This window comes from Musca domestica, unplaced genomic scaffold (assembly GCF_030504385.1).
Source record: "Musca domestica strain aabys unplaced genomic scaffold, Musca_domestica.polishedcontigs.V.1.1 14, whole genome shotgun sequence".
Lineage (NCBI taxonomy): Eukaryota > Metazoa > Arthropoda > Insecta > Diptera > Muscidae > Musca > Musca domestica.
The window spans coordinates 912,661-930,268 of NW_026712192.1; the positions used below are offsets into that span (position 1 = coordinate 912,661).

At 37.0% G+C, this 17,608-nt stretch overlaps 1 protein-coding gene across 7 annotated transcripts in view; it reads left to right on the top strand.

Annotated features, from left to right (window-relative positions):
- The window catches only part of LOC101888198 (uncharacterized), a 303,808-nt gene extending 286,649 nt beyond the window's left edge, over positions 1 to 17,159 (top strand). For 3 of the 7 annotated variants that reach the window (XM_059119076.1, XM_059119078.1, XM_005185653.4), the window contains 4 exons: positions 308 to 601; positions 9,018 to 9,146; positions 9,212 to 9,517; positions 11,316 to 17,159. In XM_059119076.1, coding sequence (XP_058975059.1) covers positions 308 to 601; positions 9,018 to 9,146; positions 9,212 to 9,517; positions 11,316 to 15,881 — 5,295 coding nt within the window. In that variant the 3' untranslated portion in view covers positions 15,882 to 17,159. The remainder of the gene's footprint in view (positions 1 to 307; positions 602 to 9,017; positions 9,147 to 9,211; positions 9,518 to 11,315) is intronic. The other 4 variants (XM_059119075.1, XM_020037532.2, XM_059119074.1 and 1 more) reach the window with 2 other exon arrangements.
- Positions 17,160 to 17,608: the final 449 nt, after the last annotated feature.

Consider the following 17,608-nt stretch of genomic DNA (forward strand, 5'->3'; position numbering starts at 1 on the left):
TAAATATAATAAAAAAGTAAAAGATAGTATTATTTTTAATTTAATTTTATGAAAAAAAAAACTAATTTTTATTTTATTAAAAAATTAACAAAAAAAAACACAGAAAATTTTTTCGACTTTTTGTTAAAAAATTAACAAAAATAAAATTAAAATATAACTACTAAATATATACAAATCCAACCCGGTATTTTGAAAAAATCGACACACACACATATGAAAACAATGCATTTTTTGTAATAAAAATTATATATTTTATTTTAATTTTATTTCATAAAAATATTAATTTTTATTTTCCCCCTTTTCCCAGGAACTTTTCCAACAATTACAAACCAGCTCCGAGCCGGCCTTGTGTCCCGAACCCTTGCGCCGTGCCTTGGCCTCTGGTCCCTTGGCTGGTCGCCGTTTCCCCTTGGGCTGTTTGGGAGATGCTGCCGAATGTTTTGAATTGCTATTGCATCGTGTCCATTCACACATATCTTCAGATGACAGTGATTCCTGTGAATCGCAAGCCTGCATAGCTCACAGACGTTTTGCCATGCGTGTCATTGAGCAGAGCGTTTGCAAATGTGGTGCCAATTCGGAGCAGTTGCCATTTACTCAGGTGAGTTTTAGAGGGTTAAATCTCATAAATCCCATTATTAATGGAAGCAATCCAGCAGATTATGAAAGTAGGGCTAAAAATAGAATAGAATACACATGTGTTGGCGTTCTGAAAACTTAAATCACAAAGTAACCAAAATAGAGGGGCAAGTTCTACCTCTTTCACGCTTTAAAATGTTTCGGATTAAGATTACACGGAATCCGTTTATTTACCTATTGTGTCTACGGCAATATTACAGACAACAATACCAAGCTTATTTTGGATTTAATTTTAATCCTGGAATGTGTGAAGTTTCGAAATAGACAGATAATTATTTCGCATTTTATGAGCATCTTGGTTCTTCAAAAATTTGCCCTTTTGTGGGGGAGGTACCGGAAGGTATGGGCCAATTAATTTTATCTCAACACCAGCTCTTGTGTTGAAAGAAATACGGAGATGTGGGATATTTGAAAAGAATCGGATACTTATTTCGCATTTTATAAGAGTTATAATTATTCAAAAATTTGTGGGGGAGGTACCAGAAGGAGTGGAGAAGATATTTCATTTTCCCACCAAATTTTGCGATAGTATAAATGTTGGAATGTGCTGAGTTTGAAAGCAATCGAATGCTTATTTTGCGTTTTACGTACGTGGTGGTTATTCAACATTTTAACCCTTCTCTGGGGGAGTCACCAAAAGGAGTCTTCCATTCTATTCGTTATTCATACCAGATCTTGTGTTGGTAGGAATATTGAAGTACGCTAAATCGGGTTCTTTATTTTCTTCTTACACAAGACCTGGTATGAGACATATCGTATCACTCCTTTTGGCATCTCCCCCATAGCACGTAAAAATTTTGAACATTTATATTTATCATTAAACGTGAAATAAAATCCAATTTTCTTCAAATTTCACACTCCCAATATTTTTTATTAGTAAAAAGTCTGATGTAAAGATAATATATATCTGGTATTGCCCCCCACAAAGAGTCACAGTTTTCAATACTTTTACCTCTTCACATTTCATGAGAGTGGTAATTCTATAAAATGTTGACCCTTAGTGGGACAGACACCGAATGAAGTAGGCCGATACTCTACATTTTCCAACCTGACCTAGCACTGATAAAAATATTATTATTTGCCAAATTTCAACAAAATTGGATGATCTTTCCTTGTACTAAAAGATAAATTATTTTCTGTGAAAATTTTGACTTTTGCGGGGGTGGTACCAGAAGGTGTGGACCAATTTTACCGATCTCCGACTATGAGCTAAGTTTGACAATAATATGACGATGTACCATGTTTGATTCAAATCGTATACTCCCTTCGAGAGTTATCGAGCGAACCAGCCAGGCGGACCAACACCCTTAGATAGACTCCAAATATCCTGAAACGGATTTGGTGCAAAGAGAACTAGGGTCTAGCACCGTTATTCCGATGAGGCACGTTGTGGTCGTATGACATAAAATTTCCCCTCTGTTGCTGAGGGTATAATGAGTCTTGAGTAATCGTTAAGCTGTGCAGGAACATTTTTTGAGCGCTGCTAATTTTTTCGTTATTAATTAAAAAATAAAAAATTTGAAAAATTTTGACGAAATTCGTTGCCTCTATTTAACTCGTTTTCCCCCATTTATTTCAAGTATTTTTTTATTTTATTTTATTTATTTTTTTCATCACAACAACATTTGTGTTCAAGTATTTTTTTATTTGTTTTTTTTTTTTATTTTTGTATCACAACAATTTCTATGATTCACACTTTATGAAAAGCTATTAAAATATTTCTTTAAATAATTTCCCCCCTCCTAAACCATGTAATATGTCACGATCATAACTGCCCCTGAGCTATAACATGAACAAAATTATCATGTTTTTCTACTCTACGGATTTGGACAAATTCCTATGACTTAATATTTGTGCAGGGATCATCAAGTTGACCATTAAAAAAACCAAAAGAGACAACATAATCATAATTAAAGTTTTCAAACTGTAACACATAAATTAAAAAATAAAAAAACAACATACAACAACAAAATATGTAGGCTTTCATTAGCTTTCCATCAGCTTATCGCTAAGTCATTAATCTTAAATTGAAATTAGCTTTACCCACAAGAGACAAGGTAAGAGAGAGGAAGAGAGAGAGAAAGACAGTGAGGTATTCATATGTGTGCATGGCTAAGAATGTCCACAAATTAGTTTGGCTTTTGTTTTTGTGTTTTATGAAGTTGTTTTGAATATCTAATCGAATGTCCAAAAGAAATGGACAAGTGAAAGTATGCACATAAATATTTTAAATTTCCATCTAAAATACCTTTCAATATACCAAAATGAAAACAAAACTCAGACAAATTAACATAAAGGTTTATTATGGATTATTGTTGAAAAAAAAAACACTCCATTCAAAGAAAGTTTTTTTTTCTCTCTGGCTAATAAATTTTAAAATTAATTTGCAAAAAATGGTAATAAATTAAAAATTTTAGTAAATGCTTATAGCCTTGTTAATTTTCCATTACAAGCCAAAGTTATGTACCACTAATTACACTAACATAACTTTGTTTTTTGGGAGGGGGAAAACGTGAGAAGTAACAAAACCATGCTCTACCAAAAAGGCCATTTTATCCATTTAAAAAGTCATAAATCACTCCTACTCCAAACGCTGCATTAGCAGTTTCGTATTTCTTGTATTTGGCCCACAACCATGATGACAGCTTGAACTGACCATGTTTAACACCTTCAATGCAAATGTTAAACAAGTTAAAGAAGAAAAACAAAACAACGGAGGCTTCATGACATTGGTACTCTCCCTCTCTCTCTCTCTCTCCTTGGTTTGACATGCCACCAACAATCATATATTTCAAATTATAATAAATTTTCTTGTTTAATCGTTTTGCAGTTAGTTAAATTAATTGACATTCTTGTTAAAGACTTTTTTTCGTTCTCCCCCTCTCTCCTGTGTTCCTTTTCTGCTCTGTGCTGTGCTGAAGTGGTATTATGTCAAAAAAACACATGTTGCTAATTTCCATTCGATTCCAGTTGCCCGAGGCTGTTTGGTGTTTTTTTTTTCTGCTACTACTTGGCAATTATGAGCAATAATTTTGTTCCAACTCTAACTGAAACTCAATAACACATGTTGTGTGTATGAAAACAACAACTACAACAACAGGTTCTTATTGCAAATGTCATTCTAAGCATTGTTGTCTGGCCATAAGGCGCAATGCAGAAAAGTTCTCAGCATTTAGAAATGTAGCCAACATATTTCTATACCCTCCACCTTGGAAAGGAGGGTATATTAACTTTGTCATTCCCTTTGTAACATCACTAAATATTCGTCGTAGACTTCATAAAGTATAGATATATCGGTCCACGTTTTGGTATAGTCTCCATATAACGGTACCTCCCGATATTCGATATTTTGACGATTTTTGGCACATTTTTTCACGGATTTGTCTGGAAATTGGTATTTGTAGGTCATAATGGGTCCTAGCTCCGATGGCGAAAGATAGCATGTAGAGGTCCACGTTTTGGTATAGCTCCCATATAATGGTACCTCTAGATATTCGGTATTTTGATGATTTTTGCCACATTTCTTCGAGGATTTGTCTAAAAATTGGTATTTGTGTGTCCTAATGGGTTCTAGCTCCGTTGGCGAAACATTGTATGTATAGATTCACATTTTTGTATAGTCCCATATAGCGATACCTCCCGACATTCGATATTTTGATGATTTTTGCCAAACTTTCCCACGAATATGTCTAAAAATTGGTATATGTGGGTCGTAATGGGTTCCTGGTTTGTTTCCTTTACCCTAAGGTGGAAGGTATTAAAAGTTCGGCACGGCAGAACTTAATGTTTTTTTCAGTTTTTTCTCAAAAAGGGTTGCCGTTGTGGGCTTATTAGAGAATAGACAGAGACATATAACATAAAAAGATGGGGCATTTGTTTGTTGCATTGATTCTTTAGATGGCGTTGGTAGTAGAAAAATATGTTATGCCGCCACATAAAGACATTGGCATAATGGTGTACCCTAAGAGACCTAACGTTTTTAAATCTTTTTCGATTCAATGTACAAGGAAAAGCTCTGAAATGGATTTATGAGTTCATATCTATCATCTCCGCCATTTCTTTTTTTTGGCGATTTCATAATAACTTATTTCTGCAATGGTTCTAATGAAGTCGGCAATGTATTGCCTAAAAGTAAAATTAAACCGTCATAAGCATTTTGTCCAACGTTCATAGTTTTCTTGTCTTTGGAATAGAGTAGTAGTCCTAAGAGCTGCCTTGCTTGACGAAGCTTCCTTTGGATATAACCTTTGAAACCCCTTTATAACACTGAACTGAAACATTTTAAATATTTATTATAAGAAACTACCACTAAGCTTTATAACGTTTCCATGAACTCTAATTGTTTTTTTTTTTTCAAAACTCTTAAAGTGAAATATTGCAATAACTTGAAAACGGCAATACTGCTTGCAACAACATTTTAATAGTAAATTTCTCACTCATAAGATTTCGGTCGATCTCTAGAAACAAGTTTCAATTAAAATTTACAGTCAAAACGACTTCTAAACTTGAAATGTAATTCGATTGTAATGTCAAGAACACATGGACATGGGCAAAAAATTAAAATAGCAAATACCACATAAGCTTTTTTGTTTATTTTGCAAAATTTATTTTTGTGGTTATCGACAGACTCGATGCGCGTGGGTGAGAGTCGCTTGAAAAAAGCTAAACAAATATTGATTTCGTTTTTAAGAGCAATCGAACTTTGTGTTTAGTTTGGTAAAATGTTTGTTTTGCTATTTTTTAATTAAAGATAAGGTAAACACTTTCGAAACAAATGGTGAGTTTATGCTTTGGTAAGATGCTGTGCAAACAAAAGACTTAAGACAAAAACTTTGTCATCATTTATACATGAGGATAATTATGCCATCAGCCATAGAACTACGGAGGGTATATATCACTTGATTGGCCAAAATGTGCCTTATTGAAATATCGGCCTCTTTGGAGCAAATCCGTTTCAAGACATTTTTAGCTGATTTATGAGTATCCGTCCTTTAGTCTGTCTCCCACATAAAGGGTCAACATTTTGACATTTCGTCATGAAATGGTCATCAGATTCTTTTCAAACTTGTCACATCTTAATATTTTTCATAACAGAAGATCTGGTGCAAAAATAGGACATATCGGTCCACTGCTTCTGGTACCTCCTCCTGGAACTGGTTTTAATTTTGAAAGACCATAAAAAACATAATTCACATAATTCACAAAAACGTGATCACAAATAATAGCTAAAAACGCCGAAAACTCAATATTTAAGGAGTTATGGCCATTTTAAAGTTTTCGATAATTCATGCGTAAATAACTGATCACAAATAATAGCTAAAAGCTCCGAAAACTCAATATTTAAGGAGTTATGGCCGATTTTCTTCAAGTTCAAGATGGACCCATAGCTACTCTTAAGGATCTTCATAGAATCACTTTCTGAGTCGATTTATGCATGTCAGTCATGGACATATGATGTATTTTTGTGAAAAATTTGCAGGTCGCATTTACTATCCGATTGAGAGGAAATTTTCCCAACAATATTGGATTGGCCCTAGGACGAACCCTATTGAAATAAGTGGGAATCGGTTCAAAAGATATAGCTCCCATATATATCTTCAATTGATTTCGGGTTAATTGTACACCAAATGGCCAATATCAGTCTAAATTATCTGAATTTTGGCACATCCGACCGAATTCAGTCTAGAAGCAAATACTTGATGTAATTGTAAAAAGCGGTTCAGATAAAGCTGATGCTCCCATAATATGTTTTATCCGATTTGAGGTTTTAAGTCCCTCTCATGCGTAATATGCCCTCCACAAAAATGATATTTGGTACCGATTTAAGGTTAATTGTGCACCAAATGGCTAATATCAGCCCAAATGGAGTGAATTGTGGCACTTCCGACCGAATTCAGCCTAGAAGCAAGTACATTAAATTTGGTGAAAAGCGGTACAGATATACATAGCTATAGCTCCTATATATATGTTACATCCGATTTGATGTTTAAATCCCTCACATTCGTAATATGCATTCGACAACAATGATATTTGGTACCAGATGTCTTATAGAGCTCGGAGACACCTCTGCCAAAATTTATCAAGATTGGATCAGATTTGGACATGGCTCCCATATATATCTTCAACCGATTTCGGTTCATCCGATTTCGGCTCATCCGATTTCGGTACAACCGATATCTTATAGAGCTGGGAAATACCTTTGTCAAATTTTATGGAGAACGGCTAAGATTTGGATTTAGCTCCATTATATATCCTTAATCCGATTTCAGGTTTATTGTGCAAATAATGGCTAATATCAGCCCAAATGGAGTGAATTTCGGTACGCACGTTTCCATTTTGTGGAACTCGTCTTCTCGAAGTGATATCATGCACTCTATAGCAATGTTATTTGGCATAAAAGATTAAAATGTCTCCGTCAAATTTAGTGAAAATCGATTCAGAATAGGACATGCAAACCCCCCCCCCCCCCACAAAAAAAAAAAATAAGTTCCCTCTCAAACCAAACTATAACTGCTCTAAAGCCAAACATTTATAGTTGGTATAATCTACTTCAAATAAATTCTTTTGAAGGGTATCATATAGTCTGCTTTTTGTTCTGTTTTGTCTGTAGGATCTACTTTTTGTTAATTAATTCTTGCTTGAAAATGATAAAAATTCGTAAAAATACTTTAATTAAAAAAATGTATTTTCTTTGAAGCCCTTGCAATTCTTAGTAAAATTAGACCCCTTTTTAGAAATTTTTGATTCATTTTTTGTGTTCAATTCCTCATACACCTACAGCTGCTATATTTAACTATACATATTTTGACTCCAATTAACATTTGCAAACATAATACGAATTGGACCCCAAAATATTTTCATTGTGTTAATGTAGGCAAATTTAAAACCGAAATTTGCATTCACCTTAATATAAATGGTCAAGACCCCCCTCTAACGATATTTTGTCCCACTTTTCTTTTTGTTTTCATTTTAAAAGAAATAGGTCTGAAGAAATCGAAAATAGAAATTTCAAAACCCTCACAACTCATAAAGAAAAATAATGGGAGTTGCTCTCTCAAAAAAAAAAAAATAATAATAATAATAATAAATAAATAAACTTTTAGAAATGCCTTTCCCGAACACAAGAGACCTTTCATTAATGAAAAAACCATAACAAAAAATAAACTATTTTTAATAACAATTATTGAAAACTAATGCCACCATTCTTTGGCCAAATAAAGCCTTAATAGGAAAGTTCATAAAAATAGGCATTTCATTAAAAATATCGAGGGGCGACAATCCAACGAAGCCACTCACCTCGTCAAACGATATAATATTGGCAAACAAACCATAATTGTCAAATAAAATAAAGCAAAATTGCCATAATAAAAATTAATATCAATGTGATTCAGTTGTTTTTTTTTTTTTGTTTCTGTTATGGGCAATCAAACATTTGGCCAAATATGGTGGTCAAAGAACAAAAGACTTAGGAAACAAACGTGATTTATTACAAACAACAAAATATGGGTGGTGTAGAGCGGTTTGGTAGCAGGGAACAATGAAAGGTGGAGACTGTTGTGCAGATTTCGATTGCTCAAAAAAAGCAGCAACAACAACCACATAACATACCTACATGTTGTTCCGCTTGTACGTTATCGATTGAAAGTAAAACTATTGAAGGCTTCAATCTTTAGCCATAGAGGGTGAGGTAATTATTGCAACTATCATTCAAAATGTTGTTGGCTGATGACGTTATTCTCGTTTATTTATTTTTTTTTTTTCTGATTGGCTTCGAGTCCCAAATTAGGTATTGCATTTAGAAATTTACATAATACTCGCCCCGCCATTTATGTGTGATTAATAAGTCATAATGAATGGGTTTTACTACAAAACGGCAAACCAGTCTTTTTTTGTATTCAGTTTTTAATTAATTTAGGCTTCTTTTCTTGAGCTCTCACACACACACACACACACATAATGGCCATAAATAATGCAACCCACTGTGCTAAACAGTAGTTTATTGATTTTCATACTTAATTGTATTCTAATATAACACGTGCTTTGTTGTCACCAACAGACGCTATGTGTGTGGCGGCGGCCAAGTGTCTAAAGTGTGGGTGTTTGAAATTTCCGGCGTTTAAATCAAATAATTTTGTGAATGTAAACGAGGTTTTTTTCCCTTCTTTTTTGGTGGTGCGCTCTGATTAAATTACCTTTTAAAAATTAAGAATTTTTTGAGAGGGTAACCAAAAATGGTCATCATAAACACTTGATAAAAATTTTCGGTTTCAGTGGCCATTGGCCGGCCGTCAATGAATGCCGCCCACACACAATTTTTGATTTCATTCATTAATTAGTAACTAATGTTTTTTTTTCTCTTTCGTTCTTTTTTTTGGCAGATGGTCCATTATGTCTCTGCCTCGGCATTGACCTCACAAAATTCCCTGGCTTTGCAGAATCATCAGCAATTGACTTTTGGCCAGCTGCTGAGGGCGGCCGGCAATATGGGTGATATTCGTGATTGTCCGGTCAGTACAACACTCAAAATAATTCCTTAAATCTTTTTCCTAATTTTTCAATTTTTCTTTAACAGAGTTCCTGTGGTGCCAAAATTGGCATTTGTCGTGCCCTCTTGAATCGTCCCGATGTTGTGTCCATTGGCATTGTTTGGGACTCTGAGAGGCCAGCTGCCGATCAGGTCCATTCGGTGTTGAAGGCCATCGGTACAAGTCTACGTTTATCTGATGTTTTCCATCAGGTCACCGAACAAAGATGGGCCCAGGGTGTTCAACATGAATTGGTTGGCATTGTATCGTATTATGGCAAACATTATACCACATTCTTCTTCCATACCAAACTTAAGGTTTGGGTGTATTTCGATGATGCCAATGTTAAAGAGGTAAGTTTCCCTAATATTTTTTGATATTCAAAATTCCAAAAAATTAAGAAATTTAAAAAAAAAAATATTAGTCACACAAAAGAAATCTACCAATTTATCTGTATAACAGTTTAGCCAACTGAAAGTACATTAAATAATATTTTCCCTCACATAAATGTCTTGTTTCATACAAAGATTTTTTATATATAGTAATGTAGGATACTTAAATAATAATAATAATCTCCTATGATTTTGTATAACACTTTCACATGATTACTTTTTCACCTTATAATACAAGATACTATGCTTCGCATAGAAAAGTTGTTATACAATATTTTTTCTTTTAAAAACATTCCTGTATAACAGTTTTCCTGCATTACATTTTTGTGTATAACACTTTAACATGAACCGTTTTTCTTTTTATGGCAAAATTTCGAACATAAAACAAGATAACTTACATTTATTCTGCCCATATTATATTTTGTATAACAGTTTTCAACTATGTTTATAACACTTGTCCCCTTATCATGTGTGTTATACAACTCACGAATATGTTTCCTTTCATTAAAGCCTAAAAAACGAGACATACATATATGTCTTTCGTTTTAAAAATTACTGCTGTATAACAGTTTTCCTGATTTTAATTTTTTGTATAACACTTAAACTTGAGCCACATTTTATTGATAAGAAGAATGTCGAACTTAAAACATGTTAGCTTGCGTTTTTTCGGTCAAAATAATGTTTTGTATAACAGTTCTCAGTACAAAAAAAATGTTTTGTATAACACTTGTGTCTTCACAATATGTGTTATACGACTCACGAGTTTGTTGCCTTTCAGAAATGTCTAGAAAAAAAGTTATTTAAATTTTGCCTGTTAAAACAATTGCTGTATAACAGTTTTCCTGCATTGCATTCTTCGTATAACACTTTTGCATAAACCAAATTTCATTGTATAAAACATTTTCGAATAAACTTAAAGTTAACATACATTTTTTTCTGACCACACAATGCCTTGTATAACAGTTCTCAATAAAAAAGCTATTTTGTATAACACTTGTCGTTGTAGCATATGTGTTATACGACTCAAGAGAGAGTTTCCTTGCTTAAGAAGTCCTATTTATAAAAAAAAATATCATATAGTACTTTACCGCTCATAAGCTATGCTGTATAACAGTTTTCCAACACTTCAAAATTTTTGTATGACACTTTTACATGAGTCATTTTTTACAAAAAATAAAATTTTCCAACTTAAAAAAGGTTAAAAGACAGTATTAAAAAATAAAAAAATCGTGTATAACAGTTTTGTGCAACATTCAAATGTTTGTATAACACTGTTACACAAGTCATTTTTCTTTGTATCAAAAATTTGTCGAACTTTAAAAAGGTTAAAAGACTATTTTATAAAATAAAAAATCTTGTATAACAGTTTCCTACAACATTCAAATGTTTATATAACACTTTTAAATGAGTCATTTTTTGATGCATCAAACATTTTCGAACTTAAAATAGGTTAAAATATAGTTTTATACAATTAAAAATTTTTGTATAACAGTTTTCAAGAAGACTCAAATGTTTGTATAACACTTTTACATGCATCATTTTTGACTGTATCAAAAATTTTCCAACTTAAAAAAGGTTAAAAGACAGTTTTATAACAAAAAAAAGATCTTGTATAACAGTTTACTGCAACATTCAAATATTTGTATAACACTTTTAATTTAATATATTTTGGTGATTTTGGTTGTGATGAAATATATTCCTCTTTTTTTACACTTCGAATAGTCTCTTCATCTAATTTCTCCCTTCTTTTCCCTTTCAGGTTGGCCCCCACTGGGAAGGTGTGGTAGACAAATGCAGCCGTGGTCGCTATCAACCTTTGTTGCTACTCTACGCTGTGCCCCAACCACAAACGGTGCCACAAAGCAATAATACCCCCATGGCCAATGGCCAGATGACATCAGCCCAATACATGCATGAATTGGCCAACAATTCTCAATCGCCAGCTGTACGACGAGCCATTACTCCAAGCCCCGAGAAACCTCAGATGGGCAATACCAGACGTGCCATTACACCCACCCCATTGCGCATGCCCAATGACTATCAGAATCTAAGTGTTATACAGAAAAATATATTCCCACCAGGACAGCAGCAGCAACAGCATCAACAACAACAGCCGGGACAGCATCCCTCAGATCCTTCGGCCCACCTTAACTCCGATGAGACAGATGCCTATATAAGTCGCAAGACAGTTGAACATGTACTCAGTGCCCAATATCAAAATCTGAGTATTATCCAGGATAAAATCTTTCCCCAGGACGAAAAGGATATCAATGCGCTGAACAACTATCAACAGCGTAAATCCTTGGAGGCCGTATTGAATTCACAATTGGCACGTAAACATCAGCAGCATTTGCAGCTACAGCGATCACATAGTGCTGAATCGGGCCATGTTTCAGGTGGAGGTTCGTCGGCATCATCCACCACTTCGTCAACGAACAGTTCATCACCACCCAGTGATGGTTTGACCATACCGGAACATTTGAATCAACCACGTCGACGTGATTCGGGCAACTGGTCTGGGGATCGTAATTCAGCCAGTTCTGCATCATCCACAACCTTGGATAATCCCTATTTGTATATGGTGGGTAAACGTTCGGCCGCCGCAGTGCCTCAGAGTCCTACACGTAATGGTCTGCCCTATGATCCGGGCTATGATTCATTTTCTTTGAGTTCAACAGATTCATATCCACCAAAACACCCGTTGAATCCCCAGCTGGCCAAAATCCCCGAATCCTCACCATCCGTGGTGCTGACGGGTGATTGTGAAAAATTGTGCCACGAAGCCGATCAGCTTTTGGAAAAATCTCGTTTGCTGGAGGAATCTCATGATTTGGAGACGGCTTTGGTTTTGTGCAATGCTGCTGCCGGTAGGGCTCGCGCCGCTATGGATGCACCCTACAGTAATCCACACACCATGACTTTTGCACGCATGAAACACAACACCTGTGTCATGAGAGCCCGATCCTTGCATCGCCGAATTCTGTTGGAAAAGGGAGCCGAAATGGATGCCATGCCTGAGATGAAACATATGCGTGAGGGTTCGACGAGCAGTGTCATCAAACATGTTCGACAGAATAGCAAAGATAAAACATTGGATGGTAGTACGACGGCTGTCACAAATTCTCCCACCTCGGCGAATGCTGGTGGCAGTAACCATAACAGCAGCAACAACAAATCCATTGAAATCTATGCCACCCTACCGAAAAAGAAGAGTCCCTTGAAAGCTTTGGTCACGGCCTCCTTGGCTTCCAATGACACAGATAATATTGAGTATGACCCCTCTCCCGTGGCTGCCAAACCGGAAAGAGAAAGTCGTTCGCTCTTCGGACGCAGCAAACAGGAGAAGGATAAACGTAGCCGCAGTGAGGATCGCAATAAAATCAGTAGGGAATTCTCTTTGACCGAAACGCTGCTGGTAAATGCCAAGGACACCTTGAAGAAACACAAAGAGGATAAAGATGAAAAGAAGGAGAAGGATAAAAATGGCAAGAAACAACATAAAATCCGGCGTAAGTTACTGATGGGAGGTTTGATCAGACGTAAAAATCGTTCCATGCCTGACCTGACCGAGGCCGGTGATGAAGTGGCCAACAATCAACAAACCGCCGCCAATCCTCCGCCCCTTACCGCCTCCGTTGATGATTCGGTTGTCGGTCTGCAACATGCCAACTCCATGAGTGGTTACATTTCGGAGGGTCATTTTGATTTCCGTGAGGCAAATGGTGCAGCCAATGGCAACACTGCCAATCCCAATTTGGAGCGTAGCAAACTGATGCGTAAGAGTTTCCATGGCAGTGGCAGACAACTGACCGTGGTGGCCAAGGTGCAACCGCCACCACCACCAATGCGAACGTCGTCCACATTGACACAACAGCAACTGCAACAACAATTGGCATTACAACAGCAACAGGATGCCGCTCTCATGCAACATTTCCACCACGAGGCCACCTTATCCAACCTGTCCGTGATGAGTTCGAACACCTCGATAAGTGAGGATTCCTGCCAGACCATAATCACCACCTGCGCCCAAGTTCACAACGAACAAAGTCCCCTGGCCAAGGAACATTTGTATCAGCAATCCTACAAGGCCAGCGAGCAGATGTCAGCCGACGAGGTTGATGGTGGAATGCCAATCGCTGCCCATGGAAGACAAGATTCACAAGATTTCCCGCCACCACCACCGCCATTGGAATTACCTCCCTACCCCAGTCCACCGCACAGTGTTAGCCATTCGCGGCAAGCCAGTGAAGATTTCCCGCCACCACCACCCGAGATTGATTTGGAACCCCTAAATCAACAGATCAATCAAATTCAGGCATTGGAGGCAGCCAACAAACAACAGCAGAGAAATCTTGAAACAATGGAAGGCACCACCAGTATTTTGGCCCAGCTTCAGCAGAGGCAGCATTTGATGAAAATGCGTAAGGAACATGGCAACACCCCGACCTTTGGCAACAATGCGGAGAATTCCTGGCTGCGGGAGTTGCAATCGAAGCAGTTGCAACGACAACAGGATCTGACAAATGTACAATCCATTGCCCAGCGTTATGAACAGCAGCAACAACAACAACAACAGTCGCCAAGTCCCATGAGGGCATTTGGTTCCCAGGAACTCTTGAATGTCAAGTCGCAACCCATGAGGGCCACTCTCAATGGCGTGCCACAAAAGCCCGAGAGCGATGAGGTAGATTGTTTGCCACAAAGGCCACCATTGCCTCCCCAGGCTTTGCAGCAAAGGCAACAACAATTGCTGCAACAACAGCAACAACAAATCTCCTCCATATTACCCAAACCGAAATATGATATTTCCCAAACCCAAATTGCCGAGGAGATTCGTGAGGTGGAGCTGCTCAACAATATGGTTCAACAGACCCTCAATGCCACGGCCAATCAACCAGGCCTCAATAATGCCCCACCCAAGCGGGTGAAGAAGAAAAGTGTATCCTTCTGTGACCAGGTTATCCTTGTGGCCACAGCCGACAATGAGGAGGATGATGACTTCATACCCAATCCCATTTTGGAGCGTGTGCTGAGAACGGCCCAAAGTCCCAATGATAAGGTGACCGCACAGATGATACAGCAGCAGCAACAGAATATCATGAGGCTCCAAACAGAGGCTCCCACAAGGGGTGGAGTACAACAGCAGCAGCAGCAACAACAAGTGCATTCTTTGGCCCAGCAGCAGCAACAACAGCAAATGGCCCAGCCATCTCCCATGTTGGGCGCCGAACGAAGAGCCGCCCTGACAGCAGCCCAAGATATGCAGCGCTATGTCCAGCTGCAAAGACCCCAATTGGAGGCTATGCGTTTACAGCAGCAACAAATACAACAGCAACAACAACAAATGCAGCAACAACAACATTTACAACAATTGCAAATGCAACAGCAACAACAACAACAGCACATGCAGAAACCCGCCCAGCTACCCCCAGGCCAAGTGTATACCCCCATTCAGGATATTTATCGCCTGCAGCAGCAGCAACAACAGCAACAACAACTGGCTGCAAGCAATAGTATGTCCCATGTCCACAATGAAATGCCCGCCACCCAGAACCCAATGCAACCACGCACCAGTATGAGCGGCATCGCAAATGTTGCCGCGTCGCAACATATGCAGATGTTGGCAACGCATACACAACAACAACAACAACAGCACCAAGCACAACAGCAACAACAAAATTCGGCCATTCAACAACAACAACAAAATTACACTATGCCTCCCCGGGTGGCCACACAACCTGTTGCACCCAACTATTATCCTGGAATTGCAGGATTAGAACAACCTCAACAACAACAGCAACAGCAGCAGCAACCCCAACACATTCCCTCCCCCTATCAAAGAGTTCCCATGCCCCATGGCTATCCCAATCATCACAGTGAATCTCCACAGTTCAATCGTCCTGCCAACCCTGCCCTACATCCCAATGCCCATTCCTATATGCCCCTGCCTTCTAATTCACAGATTGTCGCCCAAAATGCGCAACCGGTCAAGACGAAGAAGGTGAGTTTTGAGCCTGGCACCAAGGGAGATTCCAGTGAGAACAGCAACCTGCCACCCAAGCCCATGCCCATGCAGCAACAACAACAACTTCTACAACAAGATGGCCTGCCCTTACCACCTGGCGCCCAACAGCAAATGACCACCACTGATAACAGCAATGTAAATGTAACTGCCATACCCACCCGAGTCTACAACAATGCCATTGTCAAAGCTTCGGCCAAAGCTTCCGAGTGCAATTTGTGTCGCAAACGTCATGTCATAGCTCCTCAACAGTACTGTACAAACTGTGAATACTATTTGAAGATGTTGAACAATCGCAGATAATTTTCGACCAGGCGCTGAGAAAGCTTCAAAGCTTTGGAAATGTAAAACCCATAAGAAAGCTTATCTAAACTTTGGAATTTCGGTTAATTTTCCTGCCCTTACAATGTAAACGAAAGCATTTCTTAACTAATTCTAAGTTTTAGATCCGTAGTTTTTAGGTTAAGTCGAATTTTAATTTAAATTTAAGAATTTTGAAAAGAATCTCATATGATGCTAGTATCATAATTTTACATTGCGTGTTATTAACATAAGACGCACACACACACAACTACATACATATGTAAATAGAAATGTACATATGTAAAAATGTAAAGGTAAGTATTACAACTATTATTTTTTTTTTTGTCGTTTTGTCGTTACGTTAAACTTGAAAACTTTCTCTTCATGTGATATTTTTTCTGTTAAACGTTATCCAAAAAACACTGGAATTTTCCATTCCCCCCCCCCCCCCCCCTTTTCATCAAGGAAAATGGGAAAGCTTTCGAAGCCTGCCATGCATGCTTTATACGCTTTTGTTTTGTTTGTTTGTGTCTCACTAACAGCCTTTAATGAAACTTTGCTAAACAATATTATCTACTATTATTATGCTTTACCACCTACTAAGAAAGAGCTTCCTTTTCAAAATCCTCCCCCCCCAAACCCTTAACTTTAAGGCAAACATTGTCGAACAATGTTTTCCACACATTTTACTTTTTAATAATACATATATTTACATATATTTTAATAGGTTAAGTCTAATTGTAGTTGTTAGTTATTAGTTTTATTTTAATATTTTATTTTATAATTTTTTTTTAACATTTATCCATACTTTTTATAACGTTTTTTTTTTTTCAATGCATTCATCCATTTTCCAGAAAACAAGAAGATAAAAAGAGATGCTTGAACATCCACCAGATACAACCGTAAAAAAAGAGAACATAAGAAGTACGTAACTTTTTTTAAAAAAAAAGAAATAAAATATTTTTTACAGATAAAATTAAAAAAAAATACAACTGTGTTTTATTTACTTGAAATGGTGGGTTGGAGGGGGAATTGGGATTAAAGACCGTTTGGAATGGGAAACGAAAACCAACGTAGTTTTGGAATTGGAATAGATTTCCTCATTTTTAGAACTTCTGGGTACATAGATGACTTTTTTCCGTTCCGATTGAAAATTAAAAAAAAAAAGAAAAAAAAAAACAGTAGGGAAAGGTCAAAAGTCGGTCGGGCCGACTATATAATACCCTACACCACTATGCGTATTTAGTAGAGCTCCCGTAACAAAAAAAAAAATATATATATATTGGGAATTTATGTGAAGTAGGTCATACCAACTATGAACCATGGCTTTAGAGTAGTCACAATTTGGGAACTATATCCAACTCAGAATCGATTTTCAACAAATTTGACGGAGGCGTTTGTACCTCTAGTACCAAGTAACATTACTGTAAGATTATATTAAAAATAAAGATCATTTTAAAAACAAGTAAGCAAAGGCTACAGTCGAGCGGGACCGACCGTTGAATACCCTACAACACTATAATAAACGATACAGTTTATATAGGCGAGAAAATCGAAAGAATTCCACAAGATATTGTGACAAATAATAAAAGAAAACCATCAGGTTTCAAATAATAGCAACTTAAACTAATTTGCTCATTTCCAATTTATTGGTAGATGTTGCACTTAAATGGCCTTCCTAGATCTGAAACCAATATTTCCCGAAGACCTATAATCTCTCAGAAGTG